Below are 13309 nucleotides of genomic sequence, written 5' to 3'. Positions count from 1 at the left end.
CGGGGGTCCTTTAAAGGTAAAGAGACCCCTGACCACTAGGTCCAGTTGTGACCGACTCTGGGGTTGCAGCGCTCATCTCGCTTTATTGGCCAAGGGAGCCGGCGTACAGCTTCCGGGTCATGTGGCCAGCATGACTAAGCCGCTTCTGGCGAACCAGAGCAGCGCACGGAAATGCTGTTTACCTTCCCGCCAGAGCGGTACCTATTTATCTACTTGCACTTTGACATGCTTTTGAACTGCTAGGTTGGCAGGAGCAGGGACCGAGCAACGGGAGCTCACCCCGTGGTGGGGATTCGAACTGCCAACCTTCTGACTGAAAAGTCCTAGGCTCTGTGGTTTAACCCACAGCGCCACCCGCATCCCTCAGGGGTCCTTTACCTTTACCTTTTATTGCTGTCCACACCCTAATCTCCTACCAGCAAGAGACTCCAAGGGTTCCAGGGTTTGGTTTCCTTGAACAGAAGGTCAATAGAGACTGTGGTGTCTTAAGGATAAATGGCTTTATTTACACATATATACAACCTGAACATAGGATGGAGGAGGCCCAGCCGATCTTGCTTCCCTATTAAGTTTCCTGGGAACCCCCAACCACAGCCAACCCCAACCATGAACACATGTACAAACTGACACACAATCAAGTTACAAAAACATGTAAAATGTCAAGCACTTAATGCACCCCACCCCATGGATCTACTCCTGAATTGACATGCATAGAATTATGTTGTGAGGCCATTTTATGCAAGCCCTGATGGTCCTACGAAGTTTTACTCACAGTGTGGGAAGATGCTCATAGTAAGTAAAAGAAAACAAAGTTTTCAGGTCATAAGATAAAGATAGTCCAAGTAGTTTTAATTGCTTTGTAGGGTTAGGGTCAAAGTTCCAGCAATGCTGTTCAGATACTCCTAGGAAACCCAAAAGAGGAATAGGATGGAGATATGCACTCCCTTGTTTGCCATCAACATCTGGTAACCAAAGGTGCATTTGATTATCTGTATGGAACATTAATACATAGATGATTCATGTTTGACGCTTGTGTCTGGAAATCATTCCAAGTCTGAGTGCATTTCACTGAAAGTACTATTTATTTTCCACAGAAATTAGCTTGCAAATAAGCATTTCAGAAACACTTGGTAGATATTGTTACTTGCATCTTATGTTTATATAAGGAAAACAGAAACTCAAATAGGAACTAAGAACTGTTGTACCAGTGCTGGATTGCATCTCATTAGTACTGTACTTTTTGCATCTGGTGATTCTGGCTAATGTTTTTGTTTGTGAGTTTGTAACTCAGCCACATTCCTGTACCCTCGAGAGCTGTCATCAGCATGCACAAGAAAGGGGTGGCAGATCCTAATATGATCTAGTAGACTGCACTACTTCTGGATGTAATGCTGGGGTGCCAGGTGTTACTGCCTTCCCAACTCTCCCTGCAAGGAAAAAAGTGAGTATCAGGGAAGAAGGTTCAGCTTGCTTATTGCTGTGCCTATTTTTTTCTTGCATGGAGCTCTTTTTCCATAGGGAAATATTTAAAAAGTGTGCATGTGGACTGAACTTTGATTTTACCTTTAGCTCTAAGAGTTCTGACAATTGCTTTGATTAAAGGTCTTGATGATGATGCCAACAATCACTTTCATTTATTGCAACTTAGATCTGTGTGGTGTGAATCAGTCTACCACAGGGATGGAATTCTAACTCAAGGTGGTGATATATGAGACACCAAAGACATTACAACTACCCAAGGCACCTCAAATGCCACAGGACTCAGGTTCAAATCCCCACTAGGCTATGAAGCTGAGTGAGCAATATGGGACCAGTCATTCTCTCTCAGCCTAACCCACCCGCACAGGATTATTGTGAGGGTTAAATGGGCAGGGCAGGAACCATGTGCAATGCCAGGCCATAGCTGTCAACCGTCCCTTATTTGGTGGGAAACTCCCTTATCCCAGCACCATGTCCCACTGCTGTCCCTTATTGATGATCCCTTAAATTTCCCGGGTTTCAAAGGAAGCAGCTCCTCTCCCTCCCTCCCTGCCGGCCAGGGAGGAGGGAGGCTCCAACTGTGTTGCTTGGCTGCCCGGCCCGCCCCACTCTGGCCTCCTCTCACCAGCCTTGGCCCCCAGGAGCCCCTCCCCACCAGGAGTGGCAGGAGCCTCGGGCCCTCCCGCCGCCATCCTCCTCACGGCCGCCAAACTGACCTTCTCTGCCTGGGGCCTCCCCTCTGCCAGTCGCCGCCGCTCCCGCTAGGCCGTACTGCGGCTGCACCGCCAAAGGACCCGGATGAGATGGGCAGCGTGGTGTGGCCTATGAATTGCTGAGGAGCCTTGAGAGGAAAGCGAGGGCAACCATAGAGAAAGCAGTTCAGAGAGAGGAGGAGGAGGAGGCGCGGGCAGGTGTTCCAAGGGCTAACCATAGAGGGGGAAAGTGGAGGAAGGACCGCAAGCGCTTCTCCCATAGATTTGTAGTGGTAGACTAACATAGCTGGTCTGCTCTGCGGGTTTACTTCAGGCACTATTTCCCCCCCCCCCCCTTCCTCCCGTCCCGCCTGATGGAGCTGAGAGCTGCAGATGGAGCATGAGAGAAAACATACAGAACTGCAGCAGCATCTTCGGAGCTTGGACTTCGTTTTGTGTGAAAAGTGGTTGCTGCTTGTAGTTATTTAATTGCAGTGTTTCATCAGCTGGTGTCTTGAACAGCAACCTCTGGAAACGAAGGGCTAAAATCCGGCACTGCTCTCCAAAATTATCTGGTCCCTTTTAACTTCATATTTCCGCTGGTTGACTAAAATCCCTTATTTTGGCTGCTGATCCCTTATTTTCGAGGCTGCTGGTCCCTTATTTTCAAATCTGTAAGTTGACAGCTATGTGCCAGGCCTATTTTTCAAGAAAAAGAGGGGCTGCCGGAACCCTTGTGCTCTTATAATGGGCAATGGTGCCCACCTGAGAGGTGCTGTAACTGAGTTCCAGTGAGTTCTGGCTGAAAAAAAATGCCTGTGCAAATGCCTTGTGCTTCCTGGAGGATAAACAAATGTATTAATTCTGGAGCATTCTGAACCCTGCTGTAGTAAAGACATTAAACTGTATAGATATATAAAACAGAAAAGTTGACTGTTAATTATGTAAATACTTCAATTGTGCTCTATTAACACAGAAGCCTCTCAATAAGAACTAGATGGCCTTCACAATAAATAGGTAGGCTAGGTGACCAGTTTCCCTGGTTTTCCTAATAGTAGTAGTAATTTGTTTATTTATTAAATTTATATGCCACCCTATACCCACAGGTCTCAGGGCGGTTCACAGGATAACATCACAGGATAAAATCACAAAATACATAATAAAAACCAACCAACCAAGAACAACTCAATCATGCCCCACTGCAGATAATCAGAGGGAAAACAGAATTTAAAACACATACACACAATATTTGCAACGAAACATATAAAAATAAGCACCCATCAGGTATCGTCAAGGAATCTTTGAAAAGGTAAATTTAACTGTCTTTCAAATCCAAAGATTTTAGACATCGCTTCCCCTCCCCGCACAATTGTAACCATTCATAGAAGCTCTTTGATCCAATCTGTTAACACCACGATATGCCACGACCAGTCGTTGTTTTGCTGCGAGGCGCGGCAATCCACGGCCAAGCTGAGCCGACCAGGACCTTCGCTTCCCACGCCTTCGCTTCCTTCTGGCACCCGGGAGCCACGCGCCACACCGCCCTGCCTGCAGGAGGGAGCGGAGCGCGCCAACTACGCTCGCGCACGCGCGCTAAAGCTCAGACTCCGGAGGATGCGCATCGAACGCGGGGGTTGTTCGTGCGCGAGAGCGTAAGGACGTCTTGCTTTCGTCACGACGGCGCCCCGCCGCCGCCTCCTGTTTTCCTTTCCGGCGGCCATCTTCGTCCTTTTCCGCGTGCGCGCGTCAGGCTCCGCGCTTTCCCGGCCGCAGCCCTTCAGCTCCTCGCCCTGCCAAGGTCGGGCCGCTTCCTTCTGAGAAGGTACAAAGGAGGGGGCACCCGAGGGAGGTGGGGGACGGGAGATAGGCAGGCCTGGAGGCGGCGAAGGTGGGAGCAGGTGCGCCTGGTAGGAGCCCTCTGAGGCCTTTGAGCCGGGAAGAAGCCGCGGGCCCTGGGTTCTGCGTGCGCCCGTCTCTCTCCAGGCCTCCGGGGGGTGTCTTGGGTCCCCTTTCGGCCTAGCGGCTCCTCTGGCTAAGGCCATTCCTCGCGGTGGCGCAGGCTGCCTTCCTCACCTCAGAAAGTTCCTCACGGCCGGAGCCCGGCCGAGGGTGAGGCGAGGCCTCTCTTCCCTCGCCTGGGCCCAAGAGGGTGAGGAGGCTTCGGGGGCGCCGCCCGCCACGAGAACCGGCCTCATCGGGCCCTCTCCGCCCTCTCCAGTCTCTGTCCTTGGGTGTCGCCCGCCTAATCGCCTCACGTCTCTTCTTCTTCCCTTAGATGAAAGAAACTATCATGAATCAAGAAAAACTAGCTAAGCTGCAAGCTCAAGTGCGCATCGGTGGGAAGGTAAGGTTTCATCTTCTCTGCCTCTCCAAAATTCGTGTTTCCTTTCACCTTGGCTGCAGCTGCTGCATTTTACAGTACTTGTACAGGCCTTTTTATTGTTATTGTCTAGCAACGCTGCATTTATGTTTTTACAGTTTTTCTGTAGCCTGTATTTTGAAGAAGACAATTAGGATTTTTTTGTTTGGAGGGGAAGAGGAGGTTATATCTGAATTTTGGCATATGCAATATATTGCTGTATCCCACCCCAGTCTCCTAGAGATTTCAGGGGTTCCAGGCACTTACTGAGGGTCTGTGTTTCCTTTTGGAACTGGGGCGCATAGCGGAGACTGTGGCATCTTTATGATATATGGGTTATTTACACATGTATATAGACTGACTGACCCTATGATGAAGAGGTTAACAGCATCAGCAATCCCAAGGAGTCATGTTTCTCCCATAGCTTCACCTTGGAGTTAAAACAGTCATCAGACATTGCTCTCTGACTCTCTCTTTCTCTCCTAGCTAGCTGCTTTTTCCTGTAGGTCACATCTCTGCAAACTCTCAACTCAAGCTTTGCCCTTCTAACTATCTGAGTTGACAGTGGGGCCCCACCCATTTGTTGTCTCACACGGAGCCCCGTTTCCTTTGTTCTCTTAATGACACATCACTCAGGCGCTCACCTCAACACAGGAAGCTAACCTGGTTTATATTTCAACATTTGCTGGATCTAGGGTTTAGAGAAGGATCTCACATATAGGAACTCAGCTACTTACCTCCACCCCAAACTCATAACGCTGTTGAGATTTAATGTGGGGTAATGGTTAGCATGCAGGGCTTGAGCCAGAGAGACCTGTATTGAATTTTTACACAGCTGTGAAGCTCACTGGGTGCATCTGGGCCACTTACCATCCCTTAGTCTAAACTGTATCGAAGGATGCTTGTAAGGATAACAAAGAGAGATGGAAGAAGCTGTTTTCCCTAGGGAGGGTGGTAATAAGAAATAACAAAATAACTAGTGCTTAAATGTTTGTTAGTTAGCTGACTTTAAACATAAACAATAGCTCTTCCAATGTACACTCTTCACAATATTATTAATGCCTGAATGAGCACAAAGATTGTATCTGTGTTCAAATATCGATCAATGTTGAAAGGCTGGCAGATGAAAATGCTTTTACTCATGGTGTAGGGTTGCCGTAGGATTTTGTGTAACAGCAAAATTTCCTGTAATTTACAAGGCTGCAGTATGAAGCACATGGCTTGAGAGTGAACTCAGACTTGGCTTTTGAGGAAACATGCTTAGGATTCTGCTGTAAAGGTTTAAACTACCTAATGTATATGCAGCCACCAGTTTTTTACCTAATACCTTTGTCAGCTTTTATTATGTACAACTTGCATCAGAAACCTATCTTTAATCAAGGTGGAGCCAGTGGAATTTCAGGTCCAAACATAAGTGCTTTACTGCTGGAACCTATAATTTTCATTATGCTAACTACTTTAAGGTGTCTGTCAATGTAATTGAAGTAAAACAAGCTTAGCCTTTAAAATATAGTACAAGTAATTACTATTGTGAGGCTTAAAAATGCTTCAACCTACAGATCTTGTTGGTTTTGTTCTATTTAAAATAATTTCTATTTTCATAATTCTTGCACTAACATTAACATTTCCAAAATTGTTATTAGCTATAGCAAAGCCATGGTAGTTGAACTGCTAATAATTACTATTTTATTCTTAACAGTTAACCTGTATTTGCTTAGCTAGTAAACATGACAACCTGTCCTGGCAAATATTTATGGGCAACATAACTTTACCTCAGATCTAATTTCTTGAAAATTTTCCTAAAAGTTCCTGAAGATGACTTGTGCTGACATTTGTCTCTTTATCTTCTAATTCTGGACTTTAGTATATGAGACACATTCTGTTGTTAGTAAACAAACCTAGTGTGTGTGGCAACGGTTATGCTTAATTCTTTTTTTCTCTGGAAAATGTTTGTTTTCCCCCTCTAGCCAGACATCTGCTCAGATAAATTATTCAGATTAAAGTAAATGACCAAAAATGAAAAACAAAAACAAAACAAAACTCTAATCTTAATTTGGTATTGCAGCAAAATCTGTAGAAACAATTCGCTGCTATCCAAGAAATATTTTCTTAGGTATCTGCCTAGATATACTTGTGCTGCTCGTTTGTGGGATGTTGCTTGCTTGAGAAAATAGTGACTCTTGAGTGTTTGAAAGCTACTCTGCCTGCTTTCTGGGGGTAGATTCTTGCTTGCCAGAGGCTACCAGACAAATATCTACTTCAGGCTTGCTTTCATAATTCCTGTGAACAGAAATTAGTTCGTTAGTGGTCACTCACTTCTCTTTAGTAGCCAGTTTGGTATCATTACCTAGCTTCTGAAATAGACATTTTTATTAAGTTACAGCCAGGAATAGAGTTGTATGCCATTTTGCTACTTGGAATTTGTACATTTTGAGAGGACTTAACATTTAGTCTCCATATTCATAGGGTACTGCCCGTAGAAAGAAGAAGGTGGTTCACAGAACAGCAACAGCAGATGACAAGAAGCTTCAGTTTTCATTAAAGAAACTTGGAGTAAATAACATCTCTGGTATTGAAGAGGTAAACTCTTTTTTTTTGTTTTTATGGTCCTTTCATAAATTCTTTTTTCCTGAGAAGTACTGGTTTTAACTAATTTGAGAATATCATCACTGTAGTTTTCGTATTAAAGTTGATTGTGATTGCAAAAGTTTGCTTGCTCAGAAAAAATTGTGTTGCTTTGCAGGTGAACATGTTTACCAACCAGGGCACTGTCATCCACTTCAACAACCCTAAAGTTCAAGCATCTTTAGCAGCTAACACTTTCACAATCACAGGCCATGCTGAGACAAAGCAGCTGACTGAAATGCTGCCTAGCATCTTAAACCAGCTTGGTGCTGACAGTCTGACCAGCTTGAGGAGACTAGCAGAGGCTCTGCCCAAACAACGTAAGTAGAACTTGGAAGACTCACTCTGAGAATTAAAATTCATGCACCAACATGGGGCTTGCAATGTTTGCTTTCTTGCTTTATAATGTTCTTTTTGACTTTGGGTGTCCACAGGAGTGACCTTAGAGAAGCCACTGAGACAATATCAGCCCATCTAATTTCATTTGATGTGTGTGTGCTGCTGTTGCTGGTGGTTGGGACAGCCAGTTGCTTTTCAGAAACAAGACATAATATCAAAGCTGCATAGTCATAGAGTCATAGCCCTGAATTATACTAAGAAGGATATTATTGGTGTAAAGAAGTGTTCCCCAAATTTGGGTCTTCAGCTGTTTTTGGACTACAACTCCCATCATCCCTAGCTAGCAGGTGGATAAGGATGATTGGAATTGCCATCCAAAACCAGCTGGAGACTCAAGTTTGGGAAATGCAGTTCTCACAGTGGCTATCTGAAGCTTATGAAATAGAGAACCTGTTCAGATGTTGTCCTTTATATAACCTTCCCCAGAGGATTGTACCATGGAGAGAGAGTGGATCCCTCCTCAATTGAAAGGGTTTTATTTTCTGTCATTAGAGGAAATCCCACTTGCTTGGGGTGGGTAGGAAAAAACTGTTTTCTGCCAGTCCCATAGGGAAACACCTGAACAAGTACTGAGAAGCTTAACCATGGCTAAATTGGCTAATTAGTACCTATATGTGCATGTAGCTAGGACAGGTCATATTTAAGCAAAATATATTTTCAGCTGTTATATTTAGAAACAAATGGTGCATGGGGTACTCTTCATTCTGTGCTTCAAAGAATCTTAGATTGAAATGGCTATTCTTCAAAAACATTTGATTTGTTACTTCCCTGAATATGAGAATGTGTTCAGAAGCTCCTTCTCTCAAAGGGATGGATATAGGACTTAATGCCTTTTCTTGCTTGAAGGAACCTCTTCATGACTGAAGTTTGACTGCTTGTTTCTGCTTTGTCAGAAAGTGTTTTGGGGTCCTCTGCTTAGGCTGTATTCTAGCAAACAACATGCAGTTAAAGGCTGTGGACTACTGTGGAAGGGAGTGGTTGATGAGCACGATAGTCTAGAGTGGGTACTTAGGGATGAAGCACATGCAGTAGAAGCCAAGATAATTAGAAATAAGTCATTCTGAGTTCAGTGGGACTTACTCCCAAGTAAGTGGGCACAGGGTTGTAATCAGTTACTGTGTTTTGCTGCAAATTTGGCTAGTTTTGGAAAAGCCTGGCTTAGAAATGTTTCATTTGTGTCAATCTGCTTGTGATTACAGCTGTGGATGGAAAAGCACCTCTTGCTACTGGTGAGGAAGATGACGATGAAGTTCCAGGTAAAAACTGTATTCATTTATTTTCTTATAAAAGTAATGAGTCTGAGGAATGAACAAGGTAATGAAGAGAAAGTGTTGTGGCATGTAGGTAACAATAATAATGAAACAAAATACATCTGTGCAGAAAGAGTGGTCAGTTCTCTGGTTCATGTTTAAATCTAGTGCTCTAGGTCTTGATGTGTTTGCTTATGTGTTTTCTTCTGTGCTTACCTTAATGGATTTGGGTAGTTGACTTTTTAGTTTCTGGTACCACACTGCATTTCAAGAGCAGAGCAGAGTTCTGGTCATGGAATGGGGTTTCCTTATTTTCTCATTCTCTTTGCAGTGTCAGAAAATCAGAGGGTTGGAACTACTGGATGGTGCATAGGGGCTGTAGTAAGAAGGGGGAAATCGCTAAAATTGTATGAGTGGAAGTGCCTTTTCACTCACACAGGACACATTTGACTTCTAGTCATTATGTTTGTTCCTGGGATATCTGATGACAGTGAGATACAATAGAAAAACTGAAATAGGCCTGTCTATGGGGCAATGACTTTCCAGGTGCCGGCTGTTCACAAGCAGATCCCAAGAACCTACTTTGTCTTTTAGACCTGATATCTGTCAGGTTGAGGAGGAGGAGGATGGCGAGAACATGATGGTGGTTTACCTGTCGGAGTACATTTTGGCTAAATACAAAAGCACTGTTCCCTCATGCATAGAGAGGAGTGAGAATGAGTGGGCTAGATCTGTCTCATTCTTGCTGTTCCTGTTGGCCCACATGAGTTGAGGTATAACATCTGAAGTATGTAGGCTCCCTATGTGATTTTAGAGACCTGGAAAAATCAGGTTTAAATCACATAGGGAGTCTACATGCATAGAAAAGATCCTTACTACATAACTTATTCCTATGGCTAATGGAGGGTGATTGGGTAGGGGCAGAGCTAGGATCCTCATCTTCGCTCTCTCTCCCTCATCATCTGATAAATTTAAAACACCTGAATAGAGCTTAAGTTTCACTTCTACTTCCTGGATTGCAGAAAATAACTGGAAGGTTACAGATGGGTATAGTTGGGTACTTGTCTAGTGGGCTTTAATGCTTAATGTTCTGTGGTATATAACTTGTTTATAATTCAGCAAACTCTGGATTTTAGGATGAAAGACTTGGAAATGGCAGTGCTGATTCTTTGCATGTTAAAAGCCTGACTGTTGTTAACTCTCCTTTTCAGATCTTGTGGAGAACTTTGATGAGGCATCAAAGAACGAAGCAAACTGAACTGTCACGTTGAGTAAAACTTGAACATTACATGGAGCTGCTATTTTATATTGTGACTTTTTATTTGTAACATTTTTGTACTGATCTTAAGAAGTCTAAGATCTCTAATTGGAAACTCCTTCAAATTGCAGCTCTCTTCAGTTATTGCTAGTGCACGGAGCATTTAATTATTCATGGCTGGGTTGAAAATACACAAAATTGAAAAGTACTACATAAAAATGCTAATAAAGACTAAATGTTTAGGCAAATACTTTTAGTAGTATTTTGTACATAAATAAGATTGTATTTATTTAAAGTTCTGATGTGAAATTGAACACCTTGACTTAAACCTAATCAGAAAGTGTTATTAATTTACTGAATAACCATAATATTCCAAGTTCTTCTATCCCCATTCCTGTTTTGCTTTGTATAATTTTCAGTGATGGATACATATGCCAGCATATGTAGTACAAGCGGAGCTCAAAAGTGAAGTATGCTTAATGTCAGAAGAAGGCAAATAAAGGAGAATGGTCCAAATCTAGCCTAGATCAAATACAGGTCACTGGCAGAAACATAACCAGATTGTCAAAGGTAAAGGCATTAATAGTTCTGACAATAGGCTGGCAGGTAGTATTCCATTAGTTACATGCATGAAGACTGGCTTAGAATAGTTAATTGACACATGACCCTACCTTTCTGATTTACTTTAGGAACTCTTTTATTCATATGACTGAAGTTCTCTGTCTAACATCTATAATCTGTCCTTATCAGAAGCAATCATAATGTTCAGAGTGCACAAGAAGCTCTGTGTCACAACAAAATAATTCGTTCAGGAGGTTGACTTCTACAGTACACACATGCAGAGAACAATTGTGTAATCTTAGGAAACTATATGAACAATTGCCTATTCCAGCTCCTCCTCCCCTTGTTTAAACCGTAAAGGCAGCACCTGAGTGTCAAGTTTGAGTTAAATGTTATCAACAAGGTAGTAGCTGGAAATGAAGGGTGGCTAATCTTTGGCCTCTGATGCTGTTGGACTCGTTTTCATCAGCCTTGGCCAGTGCAGCCAGTGCTTGGGGATGATGGCAGTCTTGCTCCAGCACCATCTGGAGGACCACAGGGTAGCTTGCCCTGCTGTAAAGTGACTGCTCTTCTTGCAGCAATGGCTTGTTAAAACAGAAATGGAGTTAGATTCATTGTGCTTTTTCTGCAAGGAACTGGAATCTGGTTTTGTGAGCCTCTGGAGAATACTCAATGCTCCTTATAGGAAAAAAAACATTTAATAATAACTTTTCTCTTGTGTCTGAACTGCAAATACATACAGTAGGAGCTACTAGTGAGCACCTGTGTGCCATGCAAGTTAGGTTCCTGTACCTTAGAAATTGATCTTAATTTTTTTCAGCAGAACAAATACCGTAATTTTCGCTCCAAAACACGCACTTTTTTGCTCCTAGAAAGTAAGGGAAAATGCCTGTGCGTGTTATGGAGCGAATGCACGGATCGGAGCCATGGCTGCCATCAGTCAAGCAAAGCGGGAGCCGCTTACACACTCTACGAGGCTCTCGCTTTGCTTGCTTTAAAGCGACCTGGAGCCGGGGAGGAGGGAGGGAAGGAGAGTCATGGCAGCAAAGCCGGCAGCAGCCGCTTACACGGGAGGAGGGACGGAGCTAGCAAAAGTCCGTGCGCTCTCTAAACAGAGCAGTGAGGCTGCAGAGGGATGGCAGGAAAGATAAAATTTAAGCAACCAGCAGCAAAATAAAACCAACCTCGAGCTCTGAGCCAGCGCAGTGAAAACCAGGAAGTAAAAAAAAAGGCTGGGGAGGGCATGAGGGAGAGGGGGAAACTTCGCAAATCCCCGCGTCTCAGCTGATCCGCGGGGACGGAGCAGCTTATTTTCAGGCAGGATAGATTTGAGCATTGTCTGGGTCCTAGTGCCCCTACCGCTTTTTTGTGCTCCATTCTATTGCTGCTGGTGGCTGCTTATATTCAGGCTGCAAGGAGGAGCGCTTTTACACAGCTAATGGCGAATCCCCTGCAATCCAAGTCCTCCTCACTTGCTCAAATCTATTCTGCCTCAAAACAAGGAGCGGAAGGAAAAGGCTGCAAACTGTTAAATGGAAAAAAAACCCAGGCACAGGGCAAATACCTTAAGTATACCTTTAAAGCAACAGTGCTCTCCCCCCCCCCCCCGCTCAGCTCGCAGAAAAGCTCCTTCTCCACACACCCCACGCGTGCTCCTTGTCCCTTGAGTTCTTTTCCTTCCCTCCCCACTTAAAACGTGGTTACAAAGCATGGATCCACATGGATCCTCAGGATTTTTGCATTGGGCTACCCCAAACTCACTGTCAGATCACATGTCTGTGGCCACAGCATGAACCATAAAAATCATACATCCACTGTTTCGTTTAGAATATTTTTTCCTTGTTTTCCTCCTCTAAAAACTACATGCGTGTTATGGTCAGATGCGTGTTATAGAGCGAAAAATACGGTAAGTTACTGTGGTTTAGTTAGCCAGGCTGTGGCACTTGGACAAAAAACAACACCCTGATGCTAAAACCGCCTTTATCAGATGGAGTACGGACATTTTGTTGTTTATTCAGCTCCTTTCATTTGAAAGCAGTTTACACAAAAGGTGGTATCTAATTGTATATAATAGGTAAGGGAGCTTTTTTTGGGGGGGGGTCAATTTTCTCCAGATCCCTAAATCTGCTTCAGTGGATCTCCTAACTTTGGCAATAGATCTAGGCCCAGATCTCTAGACCCTGAGAGCTCCGGGTATAGGGTGGTATATAAATTCAATTAATAATAATAATACATTGTGATATGGAGGATTTGTCAAAATTGCTTCTCAACCCTGTTCTGATGTATTCCTTCTCTCAATGGACTTGCACCATTAGATACCAGCCTATGATCTTATCTATATAAAGGAGACAGGAACAAGCCTAGCTATAATTGTCTTAAATAACAGTCATGCCACTTATAGGAACAAATTGAATGACTTGCATATACCAAAAGGATGAACACATGAAGAATATCCCATGGAATAGCAGTACATGTCAATTATCTTCAACAAGCAAGAGCACATTAAAATGTCAATGGAAAGGTGAAAATGGTATAACTGCCAGTTAAGTAGTATTCTACAAAACCTACCCTGCTGATATTGGCCATGGTTATGCCCAATATTAAGTGGTTAATTAGTCTGCCTGAGCTGTTTGCTGCTGTCTAGTTCTTCTCAAACCCATTCTCCTTGCTCCAGGAGAGAAACAAG

The 13309-nt window shown here is 43.7% G+C and overlaps 1 protein-coding gene across 1 annotated transcript; it reads left to right on the top strand.

Moving 5' to 3' along the window:
- The first annotated feature begins 2365 nt into the window (after window positions 1-2365).
- Window positions 2366-10310, top strand: BTF3 (basic transcription factor 3). Its single transcript, XM_083577461.1, has 6 exons — window positions 2366-3993; window positions 4447-4515; window positions 6997-7110; window positions 7274-7475; window positions 8754-8810; window positions 10016-10310. The coding sequence occupies exons 2-6, from the start codon at window positions 4447-4449 to the stop codon at window positions 10060-10062; spliced, it is 489 nt and encodes a 162-aa protein (XP_083433587.1). The 5' UTR covers window positions 2366-3993; the 3' UTR covers window positions 10063-10310.
- The last annotated feature ends 2999 nt before the right edge of the window (window positions 10311-13309 follow it).

The sequence above is a fragment of the Podarcis filfolensis genome, assembly GCF_964270895.1.
Source record: "Podarcis filfolensis genome assembly, chromosome: 11".
NCBI lineage: Eukaryota > Metazoa > Chordata > Lepidosauria > Squamata > Lacertidae > Podarcis > Podarcis filfolensis.
Note: the sequence above shows the minus strand (reverse complement) of the source record. Positions and strands in the feature narration are given on the sequence as shown.